Genomic DNA, 19311 nt, shown 5'->3' with positions numbered 1-19311 from the left:
CACATCTAAATTCTTAAGCTATAATAAGTGATAATCTAAACAAGAATAGTTTTTTAAACGACACACATTTTAAGAAAACCTATTCCGCAATCCTCTAGTTATCTGCAGGCTTCACCATTAGACTCGAAAATGGGCATTTATTTAATCGGTTTAATTTTATGTACTCGTATATGCACATTGATCGATTACTATATGCAATAATATTATTGTTGAAAATTTTGGACAATAATTAATATTTATTAGTTCTTGTTACTAATAAATAAATAAATAAATTAGTAGCGTGTCCAAAGAGTAAAGATGAATGCGATATCGATATTCTAAAGTGTGTAATTGAGAACTTGAACATTGGTAAAAAGAGAAATGGGTTTGTCCCATATTGATAGATCTCTTGAGAGCCGCCTTAGTATTTTTTGTGGTTGGACCGGGTACTACGACAAGTGTCGACGTAAGGAACGACCTTGTGACAAGTGTTGGTTGATCTGATGAGTCAACGTGCCATGTGTCGCGACCAGGGAGTCAGTGTGCCACAACATGCCATGTGTGGTGACTAAAGGTGAGTCAGCATTCCAGGTGTCATCTTCTGGTGGTCTGCGCACCACACGCTGCCACGTGTCTTGTGACTCATCACATGAGTTGCTATATATAGAAAGCTCGGGTGAGCATATTTGGACACCGAAAACCCGGATAAGTCACATCACGTATACACACTCGACCTGACCATACAACGCCAAACTAGTTCGTGTTCTCAATTCCAACTCTCTCTAGATCCCGATCTCTCGTTACAAATAACGTTCGGGGTGCTAGGGTAATCCCGGAAGTACATACTGCTTCGGCTGTTGTACCCTGGGAAATAGGCGGGCTCGGGGTGGTAGCCCAAAATCTATTTTAAGAGACCTTTGTTTAACAGAAATCCTCAGCCACAACCAGGAGCCACAGTTTGTTCAGTTTTGCAGCTAGAAAGGTGTAGACGTTTTCAGGTGATCAAGACGGATTCACCAAGGGAAGAGATGTACAAGAAGACATGACTCAGAGGTGATGCTCGGATCTCGGTGAACACGAGCTAGACGATGTGAGTGCGGTTCCGGTGCGGATTCAACACGATGATTAACTCGGCTCCGGCCCGGTTTCAACTCGTCAAAGAATTTGGTGTTCGAGCACAAGTTAGGGACTTTGGTATGAATCAAGACATACATATATGTATGTGTATATATATATATGTGCCATATTTTTTGTTATTCTCGTTTAAATTTGTATACGGTATATGTACTACAATTTCCCAAATTGTATAAAGAGATTATTTATTTATTTTATTAATATTGTTTAATAAAATCGTGACCCATGTCCTACCATTATTATAAATTTATCATTTTTTACTTGTTTTGTATTCCGTAGTTTTCAAGGTTAAAAAGATGTTGAAATGATAAATGGTAAACGTCTAAAAATAAAATGTTAACTCTAATTAGATTTAGCTTAATAGCCATTAAGGCTTAACAAGAATTAATGAAAACTAGCGGTTGAAATTTCGTTTAGTTGGGGGATTGTAGTACTATACTATAATTAACTAGGATATAGCCTGTGTAATACACTGGTGGTTAAAAAATGCAGCAAAAAAATTAAATTTAATAGATATAATAGCATACCTTATGGATTTATAAAACATAAATAATGATAAATAAAATTTTATAATTCATAAATATAGAAATACCTCATTTAATGCAAAATTTAAAGTTATATTTGCAACTTTGTTAGTAATTATATAAATGGTAACATTATTAAAATTAAATAGCTTATTAGGTGTAAATTATAATTTTGGAAATTGTTGAAGTGATATTATATGTGGATAGCTTAGTTAAATACTATGCAGAAACTATGTATTGCTTTAATATAACAGTTAGATTAGCTATCGAGCTTTAGTTCAACTAGTATGGAAAGGAAAGTAAAAATTTGTGTAACACCCCGGCTAAAGCGGAAATGCCCGAGTGTGACATACAGATTGCTCAAAACACATGTGACACTATTAAGTGACAATATTATCATTAATTGGTTTAAACATCATATACACAAGTTCATAAACAAGAAATACAACTAAACATTCTATCCATTTGTTTCAATAACCTAAGTCTTCTCTAAGTATCATCCCCTAATGTTTGTACCTGTAACATATATATACAATACGGTCAACTAACTTAATAGTTGGTGAGTTCCCACAAGTTTGAATAAATACATAAAAACTTTGCAATTCCATGAAACTTGTGATAATTAAACTACTTCGCATGCAATGTCCTTTCCAGTTGGCAACATCCAACGTACTCAGACCGGGGGTCCCTTTTCCACTCATAACAAAATGGTCCTGAGTGCAAAAGGGGGGCGTATGATCATACTTATTGAGGCAACCACTTGCTGAGCACATAATCAAGTAAGCACATATAACACACAAGTCCACAATATGAATTGCAGTTTAATAGCCGAGTAAAAAATCGATTTGCGTTTAATAGGATATATATGCTATCCCCAAAAGTAAAAGCGTTAAAAAGGGGGTGTGAGAAACTCACCTCGAGTACGAAGATAAACTTATAATAAAAGCCGATAGCACAATAACGAAACCGAAGCGATCGAAAATGCGTTTAAAGAATCCGAAACGTTTGAACTTCTCGAACTATAAATAAATACAAATATTTAAAGACTAACTAACAGAATTGATGAAAACAACAATTCAGATAAAGGGATTTTAGTATAATTTTATTAGCTTTTTACAGAAAATTATAATATAATTTTATATTTGAGTTTAACAAAAATTTTAGCGATGTTTATGATTTAAGTTATAATTTTAACACTAATATGAGAGTTATGATAATTACAAGGCACGAGTTTTATTTTACGTTTTAATTTAATTAAGTATTATTTTAATCACTAGAAAAATAATTTAACACTATTAAGAGGAATATGATATTTGTGAGTTACGGGTTTTAATTATAGTTTTAACTCGGAAAAGATTACGTTAACGAGTTTTAAGTTTACCGAAATAAAAGCTAACGAATTGTAAACTAACTTTAACGGTCTAATCTCATTCTCATTCACAATTGTTTTAGCGTATTTAAAGTTAACAAAAAGATTTATAATATTAACGAAACGGTATTTAAAAAAAATGCCTAGTTTTATAACTTTAACGAATAAGAAAAACTTGGTTTTTGGATGAAATGTTTATAAATAACTTTATTTAAATTAAAATGATTATTTTTGATTTTTTAATAAATTTTTTAATGTTTTTTAACAAGTTATTTTGAATTATAAAATACCAAAAACATGTCATGACCCGGATTTAAACCCGGGTCCTCCATATTACATACAAGTAATCAAACCACAATACCAAGCCTATAATTTAGTTTAAAATGAGAAACAAAATAATAAATATTAACATAACAATTCATCTTCTTCCTTTTTTTAACAATGAACCCTAGGTTTTTAATTCAAGAAAACCATACTACGTTTGGTTAAATTACATTAGGGGTTTCGTTTATTGGATCAAAACTAATCAGATGCATGTGTTATTTACCTCAAATGGTGCCGGAAGGGTGGAGAACCGGAGATGGCCGGAGACGGAATTGGCCGAGCGATTTGAGTGAGATGTAGTGTATTTTAGTTAATTGGATGGTTTGAGCAAGCTTAGATGACGAATTATGTTCTATTTATACTAGATCTTGGAGCGTATACACACTAATTATTGTTAATTGTTTTGGCCGGAAATCCGGCAATGGTTACGGGATCAAAGGACGGTTATAAGAACGTTATAATACAATTAATTCGTTGATTATCGTTTAGTATTGAAGACTAAAGCCGTTATAGGAATTATATTGGTCCGAGGCATGATTTGCGGGGTTGTTTGGGGGTTGCCGGAGTCGTCGGCGTCGCCGGCGATGATGCTGCCGGAAAAACGGGTCAAGGGGAGGGGGGGGGGGCTAGGTAGGTTAGTTGTTTAATATATTAAAATTTGAATTGTTTACACTTTTAACCACTGTAGTTTCAACATGCTTTTAGTTTTGGGTTAAAGTATATTTACATTTTAAGCCTTGAACTTAGGAATGTATAAAAGATGTTTTACAAAAATTATAATTTATAAACTCGAGCCCGAACTTTGAAATGTATAATAAGTTATAAAGCTTGGATACTTTTGTACTATATTCGTATTATTTGAAGATCGTTTAACTAAGAAATTAAATCCCGAAGTTTCGTGAAATGAATAAAGTGAAAAGGAATCGAACGAACGATAAACATAAATCATCATGAATATTAACGACGAGTAATGAACAAGAATACGCGTAAACGATAAATCGAGTCGATTTAACGAATTCAATAAAATTTGACGAATATAAACTACATTAAACGAAACTTGAGATATATATAAATTATATCTTTAAAAACAAAGCTGAATATTTAAAATGGGTTGGGTTTTCGGGTTTGAAAAGTAACGTATGTTATAATTTGGGTGGCAGACTGCAAGGTCTCAAGTTTGAATTCGATGTCAACCGGGTTTTACTGCAATGAACTTTTGAGCGGCAGGTTTTTCCCAGAACAGAAGACAGTGGGCTTGGGCTATTCAGCATTGTCAGCGATCGTAGGCATATGGTGTCGCCTTTTGCAAATGGGCTACCACGTACAAGTAACCGGGCCTTATTCATTGGCCGTCACAAAAAAAAATTCCCTATAATTAAACAGATTGTGATAAAAAAACCAAAGGGCCAAGTTAAGAATTAGTGTCAGCCCACAAAAGATTAAAAGAAAGATGTGGTGCAGCCCATTACACAACACAACCGAGAAAAATAAATTGGTGGCAGTTTTAAAAAAAGGGTCTGAGGGTAGTACCCATCTTGGGGCTGATTCTGCATGTGTATTCAACTTACTCTGTGAACTTTGCTAGACATATTTGTGTGTGGAACGGTTTGCTATTTTGAGTACCCCTCATACAAGAGTTATTATTTGATTGAGAAGTCCATTGGTTGTTTATCATTCAAGGATGTTACACAAGGCTACCTCTATGTAGCTTACTAAGTTACTAGTGTAGTTAATAAGCTGAATTATATATGCATTGTGCTACCAAACCCGAACTTGGATGCGAAATTTGTTTCTTGTCTTGTAGTTTTGTGATTCATGTTTCTTAATTAAAATCATTGAGGTGGGGTCGACCAAAAGGATTCTCATCTTCGTCTTCACCATCGTCCTAGACGAGCATATCCGACTCTGATTCTTCTTGCCATTCAAAATACTGTATCCGTTGTTGAAGATGCTCGATCTCTTGTCTCATGGCCAGTCAGCATCACAGTGATCACCACCTCGGTAGCTAGCATGACGAGTTTGTGTTCACGACCGACCATGAGTAGCAAGTTCTAATGCTACTTGATACAGAACAATAACGAAACCGAAAATCCTGAACAACAACCAGAACTCAAAGAATACAACAACAAATTGATTAATCAAAAATGCATTTATAAACAATTTTTCCTAGTGGTCATTAGTTTAACCTATTGATCAACATAAAGAAAATGATAATTCCAAAGAAGAGACCCACAGTCCACACTGTCAACATTAGAGCCATATATCATACATCTTATCTTAGACTCCTTGGATTCACTCTATTTCTGCAACTGATCATTTTGTCCATGGGCTTAATTTTGACCTTGTTTACCTATCTTTTGTCCAAGTTTTATATAAATTTACTTGGGAGATTGGTGTTAACACATAAATCCATTAATATGCTTATATTAAACTCAACATTAATGTATTCAAAGGGTGCTCCACTTGGCAATTGAGCTTGAGCTGATATTGTAAACAGATAGAAACGAATTCAATATTCATATCTTCCAACTTTATCCGCACATCTGGCTTGATACGATTCCAGATGTATATGCAAGAATCGTCTTTGCAGCATAAACTCCTGCTAAATGAATGCCTATGAATTCAATAGTCTAAGATGCCTAATAGCTCCAACAAGAACGAAATCCGTTGCTCTTGCTTTCGAGCCCATGCTGATCCCCCACTATGGGCGGTACTTCTAGCCTGGCTCGTATGTCTCAGTAGTTGGGACACTAGGGCATGGGTCAGATTTGGGTTCTAGGTCGAGTTTCATATAAAAACTTTTCTTTTAATTAGTTTGACAATATAAAACAATCTAGGATTAAAGCCTAACACAAATCAAACACTAGTCAACCAAATATCCTTTCAATAATAAAAACATTTACTATTAACATCATGATTTAAGAAATACTCAAAGTCTCGTAATAACCAAGGTTCTGAAAACATGATCAGTCTAACAGTTCGACCAATGAACCTCTAGAATAATCGGTTTGATTACCTGTCTAGTTTACAAATCATTGGTACTAATAGAACTTATGTTTGCATTTCCAATAATTACTCACTTTACTTAACAAATAGCAATTGTTCAACGGACCAGGTCAATGCTAGTGTAAGTGATGGAAGCGCCTCCAGAACCAGAACTAAGTTCAGGAACGTCTGGTTCTGCACAATACATTGGCACCGGCATGTTCATCGGAAGATTTGGGACTGCACCCTCAAACTTCAGCACCTGAATTGCTTGCCTGATGGAGGGCCTTAGACTCCGGTCAGGGTGTGCACACCACAACCCTACCATCATCAAGCACTCCGCTTGTTTTGAGTCAAATGCCTTGTTCAGCCTCGGGTCTACACCTGAAACAAGCTCACCTTTCCCGAGCAAACCCCAAACCCACTGCACCAACCCTGGATCAGAATCTGAGTCAGCACTATCCATCACCTTCCGCCCAGAAGCAATCTCTAATGCCACCACCCCGAAGCTATAAACATCTGACTCTTTGCTAGCCTTTCCCGTCGTTATGTACTCGGGAGCCAAGTAACCCAGGGTCCCGGCTAAACCCGTTGTTTGTTGTCCCAACTCATGGTCCATTAGTCGAGCCAACCCGAAGTCTCCAAGCTTCACGTTGAATCCTGAATCAAGCATTATATTGCTTGTTTTAATATCACGATGCACCACACATTGCTCCCATTCTTCGTGTAGATACAATAACGCGGAAGCTAATCCTGTTGCAATCTTATACCTCACACTCCACTCAAGAGGACTCTTTTGACCGAATAAGTGAGAGTCAAGGCTGCCATTTGGCATAAACTCATAAACAAGCAAGAACTGAGTTTCATCATGGCACCAACCGATGAGACGCACCAAGTTTCGGTGCCTTAAACTGCTAATAACCTTCACTTCGGTTATGTATTCTTTCTTTCCCTGTTTCGAACCCTGTGAAATTTTCTTAACCGCAACTGCGATGTTTTCACGTGTTAAGTAGCCCTTGTAAACACATCCAAATCCACCTTGGCCTAATTTTCTATCATTAGAGAAATTGTTGGTCGCCGAAACAAGATCACTGTAAGAAAATCTTTTTGGGCCCGCCCCTCGTTCGAGATCATCATTAATCGATGTCAAGGCGACCGTTTCAACCTGTTTCTCTTCAGGTTCTCTTTGTTTTTTTCTTCTAAATACAACACATGCTACCATGGTTACAAGAGCTAGAACACAAAGAGGGACTGCTATTCCCACTGCCAGCTTCCATTTGTTTGGGTTATCTTCACTTTTTTCTGGCAAATTTAAAGTTGAATTGAACTCCCAGAATTGAAGAATATGTCTTTCTACATTAGCACCAGTGGCGGCTGAAAACCCAACGATTACCCGCTCTGGAAGAACTTCTCGGAGGTCAACTTGATACGAAAGACTGGTATTCATATTCTCCGAGGAATCATTTCTGGCTCGGTAGCTCCACCGCAAGTTGAGAATATGAGTGGTGCCGTTGTAAGATACCCATGCATCTGTGGTGTCTCCACTGTGTAAACTAGCATTCCATGCAGTGTAAGTAGCGGAACCAATGGAGTTCTTGTTGATACCCACATGTTCAAATGGGGGATCCCATTCAGGGTTAACAAAAGAGTCAAACTCGATGACAATCATTTGATTTTGGGGTGAATCGATGTAACTCGTGTTAAACAGGCCTAGAAAGCCACCTACTGAGTTGGGTGGGATTTGGAAGGTCTCCGGGGCAAGAAAGAAAGTGAGGCCATGACCGTATATGGACCGACCTTGTGAGTCGATGACGAAGGTGAAGTGAGTGGTGAAATCGGTGAGCTTACCAGATTTACGGTCCCAAATCGGCACTGTATCATAGTATCTGGCTTGACCTACACGAGTAATGTAATTGACTTTATTGAACTCTATGGTTCCATCTGAAGTATAGCATCTCCTAAATACAGTATGTTTGTTGTTTCGGTATCAAAACGATCAAACTTGAAATTTAAGGATTCAGAATAAGGCAACAGGAATAAGAAAGAACAGATCCAGAAAATAAAAGCCATGATTACACTGCTTTTGTAATTACAAGCTTATTAAGGTGTTAATACTGATGCCTTATATATACCATCAGGGAAAATTAAAATATTGAAGCTAGTTCATATTCTTCCAATGCTTGATTTCCATGTTCACCTAATGCCATAATTTTATATAAAGGTTGAAAGATTCGTGAAGAGTAGTTGAGTATTTACTTATCAATGACAATGAAGCACTTACGAGTCAAGATAGAAATTGATTATGTCATTTTCTTTTGTATTTTTAAGTCTGTTTTTCGTTGGGCTTTTCTGCGGATAAATTTTCCGACATCAACACAAATAATCATAACCCAAAATATACGACATCCAAATATAAAATCCTCAAATATAACCATCCCTGAACGTTGCTACATATATTGCAACCAGTTCACAAGGTTAAAAACCATAATGTACGTCCGACTTGTGGAATGTTGTAGCATCGGAGCAGCGACATTATACAGATAATCTTGCTCAATCACCAGCTGGAAGGTCTTTTATTTATGGAGTTGACAATATGTGTTGGTGGGACGGAGTGATTAAAAGGTCGAAACAAACTGATCGAGGTCAAAAGCCACAAATTCTATGTACATGGGTCATCCTGCATGCCTTTATTATGTTAATAATGATAACAAAACTAATGAAGCTTTTGAATTATATAAACTGATTTAAAGTATAATAATTTAACACATTTTTAGTAAATGAGTCGCACAACACAGTCTGTGGCATGTGTGGTTTGTTGTTACAGGACGTGGTATGAGTGATAGACCAACACTTGGTTATGTCTGATAAATTTGGTAAAGAAAAAAAAACAGATGCTATTTCATGCAAACCGTATGATCTCCGTGGTTAGACTACTATATAAACATCGAAGATTTACTTCTCACGTGATGAGCCTGGGACGGTCTGGCGTGGACCGGTTTGCGTGTTCGGAACAACACGCTTTGGAACAATAAACAACAAACAAAACGCAAATGACAATTGAAATTGTTAAACATCTTCATCTTCAAGATTATTATATTCTCATTTGAATATGTTATATGTACGCATATTGAAACGATCATGGACATTGACAAAATCAAATTAATATGCATTAAACAAATCAATGATCGACAATGACGCTTTAAAGAGAAAGATAATATGATAAACTAAAACAAAAAACGGGGTAGTTAATTAAATCCATGATTCATATGCTTTTTATAATTAAAACATAATTAATCAAAATTATATAATTTAGAGAAAAGTAGTCCAAATAAAGAAAATCATGGATACATATGAGTGAATTTTGATCCGGAAGTCAGATAAAGTCAGACAGCATGCATTAAGATGTTGAATATATAAGCGCCCTTTCCAAATATGAAGTTGACGAATGCTCGGGTAATGTTTTTCTCGAATCTAAAGTATTCATCCATTCCCAATGCATCAAGAATGTCAAATTCGCTTTGAACAGATGTGTGTGTGACTGATAAGTAGCAGAAGCAAGTCAAGATTATGATGTTGAATTAAAGTGGTTGTAATGCTATATGATAGGATATGGGCTTCATATCACTCTTTGATTTAGGCAAACTCGATATGCTATATTATAATTGGCCCAGCCTGCATTAATCTTCTAGAAATTATTGTCATGTTTAATTGTTGGTTTATTCAGATGTAGCGTTGCTTCTTCCCACACAGATATAGTACGGGTCTGAAGTCCTTCCTCTTGTCAGATTACCAAACTGACCCTTGCTGAAGTCCCAAAGAGAACCTCAAATGGTCGTTTTAACTACGGAGTAGGGTTTCAGATGGTTTGAGTATAACACGCCCCATGAAATAAAGGTATGAACCTTTCTTTTTATCTTTTTACCTAATACAGTTTGGAGTTAATTACTTTGCCTCTTTATTGCAATTTGGAAATAAAGTTTAGAGCACTTAGTTTTATAGTTAAAGACGGATTTGTTTACCAAAGTTTTAAATCATTGCAAAGTTTTTTGTTTTTTTAATGATTTATATCGTCTTTCTTTCGTTGTATATTCGTACTTTGTAGAGTATCTCTTAATGCTTATAAGTAATGGGTGTGACTCGCGTGTCATACATTAGTACATATTCATAGAGACCTGTAGTATTAAATAAAATGTTCTTCAATTTTGCGTTACAAACACAAAACAAACACTAGCCGACCAAGCATTCTTTCAACAACAAAAACTTTTAACTATTAAGACCATCATTTAAGTAATCCTCAGAATCTTGTAATAGCAAAGGCTACGAAAACAGGCTCGGTCTAACCATTTGATTACCCAGTCCAGTTTTCAATACATTGGTAATAATACAACTTATATTTGCATTTCCGAGAATTTCTGACCTTTAGTTAGCATATAGCATTTGCTCAACGGACCAAGTCAATGCTAGTGTAAGTTATTGAACCGCCTCCAGAGCCAGAACTAACTTCAGGGGCATCCGGTTCTGCATAGTACATTGGCACTGGCATCTTCATAGGAAGATTTGGGATTACACTCTCAAACTTTAGCACCTGAATTGCTTGTCGGATCGACGGCCTTAGACTCCTGTCAGGGTGTGCACACCACAACCCCACCATCATCAAACACTCAGCTTGTTTGGAGTCATATTCCTTGTTCAGCCTCTGGTCCACACCCGAAAGAAGCTCACCTTTTCCGAGCAAACCCCAAACCCACTGCACCAACCCAAGATCAGAATCCGGGTCAACACTATCCATTGCCTTCTGCCCTGTAGCAATCTCTAATGCCACCACCCCGAAGCTATAAACATCTGACTCTTTGCTAGCCTTTCCTGTCGTCACATATCAGGAGCCAAGTAACCGAGGGTCCCGGCTAACCCAGTTGTTTGTGGACCCAGCTCATGATCCATGAGTCGAGCCAAACCAAAGTCTCCAAGCTTCACGTTAAATCCTGAATCAAGCATAATATTGCTTGTTTTAATATCACGGTGCACCACACATTGCTCCCATTCTTCGTGCAAATACAACAACGCGGAAGCTAAACCCGTCGCAATCTTATACCTCACACTCCACTCAAGAGGAGTCTTTTGACCGAATAGATGAGAATCAAGGCTTCCATTTGGCATAAACTCATAAACAAGCAAGAATTGAGTTTGGTCATGACACCAACCAATGAGACGCACCAAGTTCCGGTGCCTTAAACTGCTAATGACCTTCACTTCCGTTATGTATTCCTTCTTCCCCTGTTTAGAACCTTGTGAAATTTTCTTAACCGCTACCGCCATGTTTTCACGCGATAAGTAGCCCTTGTACACACACCCGAATCCACCCTGGCCTAGTTTTCTGTCACTTGAGAAATTATTGGTTGCTGAAACGAGTTCACCGTAAGAAAACCTTTTCGGGCCTGCTCCTCGTTCCAGATCATCATTCATTGATGTCAAAGCGACTGTTTCTACCGGTTTCTCTTCAGGTTTTCTTTGTCTTCTCCAGAATATACCACATACTACAAGGGCTATTAGAACTAGCACACCAAGAGGGATTGCTATTCCCAGTGCTAGTTTCCATTCTTTAGAGTTATCCTCACCTTTTTCTGGCATATACAAAGTTGAATTAAACTCCCAGAATTGAAGGATATGTCTTTCTACATTAGCACCTGTGGCAGCTGAAAACCCGAAGATTGCCCGCTCAGGAAGAACTTCCCTGAGGTCGACTTTACAAGAAAGACCGGTATTCGTATCCTGAGAATCATTTCCCGTGCCATAGCTCCACCGCAAGCTCAAAATCTGAGTGGTGGCACTGTAGGAAACCCATGCATCTGCAGAGTCACCACTATGTAAACTAGCATTCCATGCAGCGTACGTGGCGGAATGGATGGAGTTCTTATTGATACCTATGTGCTCAACCGGGGGATCCCATTCAGGGTTAACAAAAGAGTCAAACTCGATGGCAATCATTTGGTTTCGGGGTGAATCGGTGTAAGTGGTGTTAAACAGGCCTAGAAAGCCACCGGCTGAATTGGGTGGGATTTGGAAGGTCACCGGGGCCAGAAAGAAAGTGAAGCCATGACCGTATAGGGCCTGACCTTGCGTGTCGATGATGAAGGTGAAGTGAGTGGTGAAATCGGTGAGCTTACCCGACTTTCGGTCCCAAATAGGGATTGTGTCATGGTATATGGCTTGGCCTACACGAGTAAGATAATTAACTTTGTTGAACTCTATGGTTCCAACTGATGGTATGGCATCTCCTGAATACAGTATGTTTGTTGCATCGGCCGTGAAAGGATCGATCTTGAACTCTACTGATTCAGAAAATGGCAAGAAGAATAAGAACATACAGACCAAGAAAATCATAGCCATGGTTAAGCTTAATATGACACTGCTTTTGTGTTAATGACACCTTAATAAATACCATCAAGGAATATTAAAATATTAAACTTAATTCGTTTTCTTCCAATGCTTGATCTCCAAGATTACCTACTGTCATAATTTTATATAAAGATGAAAAGATTCGTGGAGATTAGTGGAGTATTTTGTAATCAATGAGCAATTAAGCGCCTAAAGTCAACATTGAAAATAATTGATCTTGTCTCTTTCTTTAGTATTTTCAAGTTAGTTTTTTGTGGGAATTAATATATTTTCCAGCTTCAATACAAATAATCAAATCCCAAAATTTTATTTTCCAACTTCATTGTACGTACGTTGTAGATAATATTGTTCAAATAACAACTGGGAGGTTTTTTGTTTATGCTATAACCATGAGTTGACAAAATGAGAAGTTGTTTCAGAACGTGCTATGGGTGGTAGTCAAACACCTGGTTATGTTGATAAATATACCATGAAGAAGAAAAAATAAAAAATAAATAAAAAAAACAGATGTAAATGAAAAGCAAATGCTAATTCATGCAAGTCACATGAAGTCCGAGGTTGGACTATTACAAACGACAAACAAAAGACAGATGGCAATTGAAATTGGTCAACATTATCATCTTTATCTTCAAGATTATTATATTATTATTTAATTTAATATTTTTATAGGAACGAGCATTGACCTTGACAAAATTGGAATCAATAATCAATGGTGACGTGCTTAAGAGAAAATTAATGTATTTTCAAATAAAAACATAAGAAACCTTTAACAGAAATTGTAAATTTTCAGGACCGTCTCTGAGAATTCAAATACCTAGGCCGAGCATAAAAAAAGGCCCATATGCCCTAACGAGTAACGAAATACATAAGTTAGTTTTTTTGAATGACATTAACGTTATAACAATAAAAATAGCAAATATATTAAACTCAAATACAATAATAGCTAACCTCTAACCGATGATTCGTGAAGCTCTCCTAGCATTCTTCACAGCAAACTGTTTGATCACCTTTTCGCAATTTATACTATCTAAAATTCCGCTCTCGATGGCTATCATCGCCAAACCATTAAGTCTTTCTTGGGACATTGTGGATCGTAAATAAGATTTTAATAACTTCAACTTTGAAAAACTTCTTTCTGCGGATGCCACTGTGACTGGAATAGTTAACAATATTCTATATACAATCCTTGCATTTGGGAAATTTTCTTGGGTCTCGTTCAAATGCTTCAAAACTTCAATAGGGCTACTAAATTCTATGGTATATAACGTGTCTAATGAACTTAACTCCATATAAAGCTCCTCACCATCAATATCCGATCTTCCTTCAAACTTTAGTGCATTTTCAAGAAAATTACAGGATAACTTAAGATCTTCATCTTTAATTCCCCTCAAGTTTTGTGGAAACAAAAATACAAATAATTTCTCATAATTTTTAAATTGATCAAATCTTGTCTCAAGAGAAGTAATAGCTTGATCAATAATATATAAAAAATAATTTACTCTAAAATTCTCTTGAGGGGTAAATGAAGCTTCTTGGCTACTTGAACACTCATCACTTTGTTTTTTCCTTTTAATTACACGTTTTTGTGAAAATATCGGGTCGATGCCTATTTCAAAAGCAATCTTCTCAGCTTCATCTATTGCTTTTGAAAAACTATTTTCTCTAAATTCCTTGAAGAAGTCAATCAATCTCTTTATTTCTTTAATAGCAATCTTTAGGTGTATATCTTTCGATTGCAACCTTTTGCTCACTATATTCACCTTGTCTAACACTTCATACCAGATGATAATTGATACCAAAAAGTCAAAACCAATATTTTCTGCTATTGTAGTTGCTTCATCTGCAATTGCAAGATCACCATCTTTTTCTCCAACTTCAAGTAAAGCCTCTCATATATCAGCAAGTTGCAATTTAATAGCTTTAACACTTTCGACACGACTTTCCCAACGCGTTTGAGACAAAGACTTCAGACTCCAAGATTTAACATTATCTTTCAAAATTTGCCATCGATTATTAGAATTTGCAAAGATAGTATACATACGTTGGATCTTTCCAAAAAAACTCTTTTCGTTAGTAGAAATGGTAGCCATATCATATAATGTAAGATTAAGAGAATGGCAACCACAAGGAGTGTAAAATGCTCTAGGATTCTCGTTTAAAAATCTCGTTTGCACTCATTGGTGTTTTCCTTTCATGTTTGCTCCATTGTCATAACCTTGACCACGCATATCATCCAGTTCTAAACCAAGAGACTTTAACTCCTCAACTGTAATATCAAATAATCCTTTCCCCATGGTATCATTAACATCCAAAAACCCTAAAAATGACTCCTCAATAGTAACCGAATTAGAAGAGAACTTTAAATACCTCACAATTATAGTCATCTGTTCCTGGTGACTTGAATCTGGAGTGCAGTCCAATATGATTGAATAATATTTTGCTTCATTTATCTGCTTTATGATTTCTTTTTTAATTTCTTGAGCCAACATAAAAATTAACTTGTTTTGGATGTTGTGTCCAAGATAATGAACATGAACCTCATCATTTATGCTCCGTCAGACATGCTCTTTGATAACCGGGTCAAACTCTTCCAACATTTCAACAAGACCCAAGAAATTTCCATTGCCTATTAAAAGCAAATTCAAATAAGAAGTAAATTAGTTACAATGTGGCTGAAGTAAAAAAAAAAAATTACCATTACCTTTTTGATACAACTTTTCTTTTGTTCCACGAAATGCTAAATTATTTTTAGCAAGAAACTTGACTAATGCAACGATTCTTAAAAGGACTTGTATCAAATAGTCTCTTTCTTTCTTGAATTGCTCGTACTGAGTTTTATCAATTGTTTCGTTTAGCTTTAATCTTTTACGCATATCAAACCAACTATTCATATTTGTGAGATGATCCAAGGAAACTTCGTGGTTTTTGACACTAGTGGAAGTATGGTGCCAATTATCATAACCTTCCCCATCCAAATTACCATTCAGGAGCCCTTTTCTAAACACTTTACAACAAAAACAAAATATATTGTCTACCTCTATCGAATATACTAGCCATGGGCGATCACATTTCTCCAAATTTGATAAAGTTCTTGTATATAAAGCTAATGAAAATCGTCTTTTATGCTTATCATACGGACCATTTACCATATTATTATCTCTTTTAGGACCTTTCTCAACCAAAAGTTTAATCTCATCAGAATTAAGTCCTTCCCACCTTCTTGGATCAAATATATCAACATGATTATGCTTGACATGCTCTTCATTCAATTTAGCCTCAACATGCTCTTCATCTTCCGGCTCTTCAACTATTACTTCTACATGATCTTGTTCATTAACATGTTCTTGCTCTTCAACCTCTTGCTCTTTAATAGGCTTTTCAACTGCCGGTTTTTGTATAAATTTATGCATAGCACTAACTTGAGACTTTTTTATTGCATCATCTCATTTTCTTTTTTTACGCTTTTGAGCACCGGATAGCTGTTTAGGAGGCATATTCCTATTATTTCAAAGCAAAATTATTAATTATACTCAATTAGTCAAGTATACATTATACATAATAGTATAATACACAATTGTACTTATATACATATCTATATTAAAATATTAAATAAATCAATATATTATATATATATATATATATTATATACCTAATAAAGTAGTAGCTGGCAACAAATAAACATAATAGCAATAAAGTTAACATTATTAATGTTTTACATTATAATACTGCATACATCTTACCTACCTTCAAGTCTTCCAAGTTAACATTATAACATACTGCATACACCTTACCTACCTCAAGTCTTCAACTTTCTTCAAAACTCAAGACTCCTGAAGGCTACTCAATCCGATCAAGCTTCTGACCACTTCGTCCGTCCCTCTTCAGATCAAGCTTCTATCTACTTTGTCCGTCCCTCCGTGAGTCCGTGGACTCCGTGTCTCCGTCGACCGTCAGCGTCCGTACTCCGTCCCCTTACGCTTCTGTAATCTGTTATTTCCTTCTTCACAACCAGGTAGGCCACAATTAGTCAATTACATTTTATATTTTGGGCTGCCGGCTACTCAATCGTGTATCCGTCCGTCAATTCAATCGGCATACTATTATAATTTTTCTTATATATATTTTTTTAATTAATTTGGGTCCAATACCACAAATGGATTATGGTAACACAAAAATTGGGCCTAATATGTAATAATGGGATTAATATTTATTCCTATTCTATAAAAAAAATTATAATATATATATATATAATATATATAAAAAAATGTGCCCCGGAAAAGTAAATGCCCCGGCCGGTTGTCCGGGTTGCACCACCCTGGAGCCGGCCCTGTAAATTTCATAGATATGTAAATAATGAAAAAGTAAAATAAATTTGAGTAGAGTTGAAATTCTACAAGTACTTGTTCTTATGTAAAATTTAAAAGGAAGATTGAAATAATACGTGTGACAACTGCCCGAATCCGACCCGACCCAGGTACCCGTTTCTCTGATCCGTTTCTTTTTTTTTATGATTTAAAGTTTATTATTAATCTTTGTAAATTTAACTGAGTAAAATTTAATATATTTATTTTTATTTGTTCTTTCCCGCCTCTCTCTCTTCCCCTTTCTTTCCGCCGTCCCGCCTTCCTTTCTTGTCGTCCCGCCTCTTTGTCTTGTCGCCATCCCGCCCTCCTGCTTAACCCTTAAGCCTTGAACCCTCCTTTGCTTGTCCTTTGGTTTTTCCCGCCTAAGGATGTCTGCAGCTCCACGCGCTAAGGAAGCCTGCGCGAAGACATCTTGTTCCTGCAATGCGTGAAGAGAACTCTTCTCGCAGCGCGCTAAGAATGTATGTTCTTCCCGCGATGCGCTAAGAATTCTAGTTCTTCACGCAGCACGCTAAGAATTTGTAGTTCCCGCGGCGCGCTAGGAATTTATGTTCTCGCAGTGCGCTAAGGAATTGTGATTCTTCCCGCAGCGCGCTAAGGATTGTTGTGCCAGCCTTCGCGCTCGCGCACTCAGCCTTCTCGCGCTGAACCCTTTGAGTTCTGTTTAAATCTAGCCGTTTGCTTTTGTGTTGTCTTATCTTCTGAGCTGTTGACCTAACCTATCTAATGTCTGAATAGTTACTTTCGGCGCAGCATGCGTACCAACCCCATTGGTTGGTAGAAAAAGTGACTGACATTATCTTTTGAGATCTGCTTTTGCCATGCTTGACCTGTACCTTTTTCTGTCTCCACCCATGCTTTTTACTGTTCCCTGACAGCTTTCCCTTTTGCTTTTCCTCTTTTCCTGCTGCCATATCTTTTGAGATCTTTTACTTTTTGCTTTTGATATCTTTTGAGATCTTGCTTTTGGAATCTTTTTGCTGTTATCTTTTCTTTTACTTTTGGAGATCTTTTCTAGGGTTTATGTCCCCTAGGGTTTGCCTATAAATAATAGTAGTATTTTCTTAACACTTCACACACTACACTTATTATCTCTTCCTCCCTTTTCGCTCTCTGCCGTTGTCCTCCTGCCGCCTCCCTCCTCTCTTGCCTCCGTCTTCCTCCTTGTTCTTCCTGCTTGTCCGGTAATATATTATATATAATAATTTACTTATTAATGATGCTAACTTATTACCTAGACCTAAAACCGATTGTTGAAACATAATCTTTAATTATAGGTTAACTTTGCTTGTTTAAGAGTTGGTTCTTGCATTATCTTACATCGCATCTTTATCAAGTGAGTAATCTCGTATCTAATCCCTTTTTGTTTTAATGTTTTGGGATGTTCATGTGTTCGTACAAAACTGAGTCTTAAACTGTTTATGAAGTTTTAGTCGCGCAGTATCCCATGTGTTATGGATATTTACTTGGCTGTTATTTGTATGTGTGTATCATTAACCGCTTTGTTCGGCCTATTCCGAAGTTCTCATGGATCCATTGGTAGACACGGGAGAACCTATCGCTTATGTTTTCTCTTTTGTTTACACTTGCACAGTTTTCTTGTTTTTGTGCTCAATTGGGAGTACGGATTGAACTATGAGCTATGAATCTAAGGCTTGGTCACAATCTGATTTCACCCTTGTTAGATACCAGATTAACATATGTTGCGCGCAGATTTACTATTATTATCTATGATTATCTATGATTATCTATGGTTATCTATTAAACTTGATTTCTCACCAACACGCAAGTGTTTGACGTTTATTTTAACACATGTTCAGGTTTGCAGTAGCTGCTTTGAAGCTTGAGGACACATAGGATGTTTACTTTTGTTTTGGACCTAGATTTAAAATGTAACAAGACAAGTTTATGTTATTTGAATATTATGCTTTATAAATATATTGATTTATGTTGATTTATGTTGATTTATATTCTTTATTTTCCCCGCTGCGCGTGCGCGATAAAATGTGTATTAATAAATATTGACACCAATAGTGTCGCGAGTAATGAAGCAATATGTGGCGCCCCGATGTATAATCCGCCTTCGGTCGGGGTGTTACAGATTGGTATCAGAGCCCGTTGACTTTAGGATAGGTGGTTAGACGTAACGACCTAGAAAACCTAAGAGTCCCCTCTCGCGCATGAGAGAAATCTCATGTTTGCGCGCTTATTGTTAATTACTCGTTATTTATGAATA

General features: G+C 36.5%; 2 protein-coding genes and 2 pseudogenes across 2 annotated transcripts; all 4 read right to left on the bottom strand.

The window, feature by feature from the left end:
• Positions 1-6253: 6253 nt before the first annotated feature.
• Positions 6254-8385, bottom strand: LOC143605156 (L-type lectin-domain containing receptor kinase IX.1 pseudogene; annotated as a pseudogene).
• Positions 8386-10744: 2359 nt separating this feature from the next.
• LOC143605155 (L-type lectin-domain containing receptor kinase IX.1 pseudogene) lies at positions 10745-12720 on the bottom strand (annotated as a pseudogene).
• Positions 12721-13661: 941 nt separating this feature from the next.
• LOC143605160 (uncharacterized) lies at positions 13662-15095 on the bottom strand. The gene is made up of 2 exons (XM_077081381.1): positions 14927-15095; positions 13662-14599 (listed from the first exon to the last, which is right to left on the bottom strand). The coding sequence occupies exons 1-2, from the start codon at positions 15093-15095 to the stop codon at positions 13662-13664; spliced, it is 1107 nt and encodes a 368-aa protein (XP_076937496.1).
• A 171-nt stretch (positions 15096-15266) lies between these two features.
• Positions 15267-16121, bottom strand: LOC143605159 (uncharacterized). The gene is made up of 2 exons (XM_077081380.1): positions 15413-16121; positions 15267-15337 (listed from the first exon to the last, which is right to left on the bottom strand). Exons 1-2 carry the CDS (start codon positions 16119-16121, stop codon positions 15267-15269), a joined length of 780 nt encoding a protein of 259 aa, XP_076937495.1.
• Positions 16122-19311: the final 3190 nt, after the last annotated feature.

Source organism: Bidens hawaiensis, unplaced genomic scaffold, assembly GCF_021521415.1.
Source record: "Bidens hawaiensis isolate Kalapana, Puna unplaced genomic scaffold, B.hawaiensis_p1.1 tig00068435_1, whole genome shotgun sequence".
Lineage (NCBI taxonomy): Eukaryota > Viridiplantae > Streptophyta > Magnoliopsida > Asterales > Asteraceae > Bidens > Bidens hawaiensis.
This window is presented reverse-complemented; position numbering and strand designations above follow the sequence as displayed.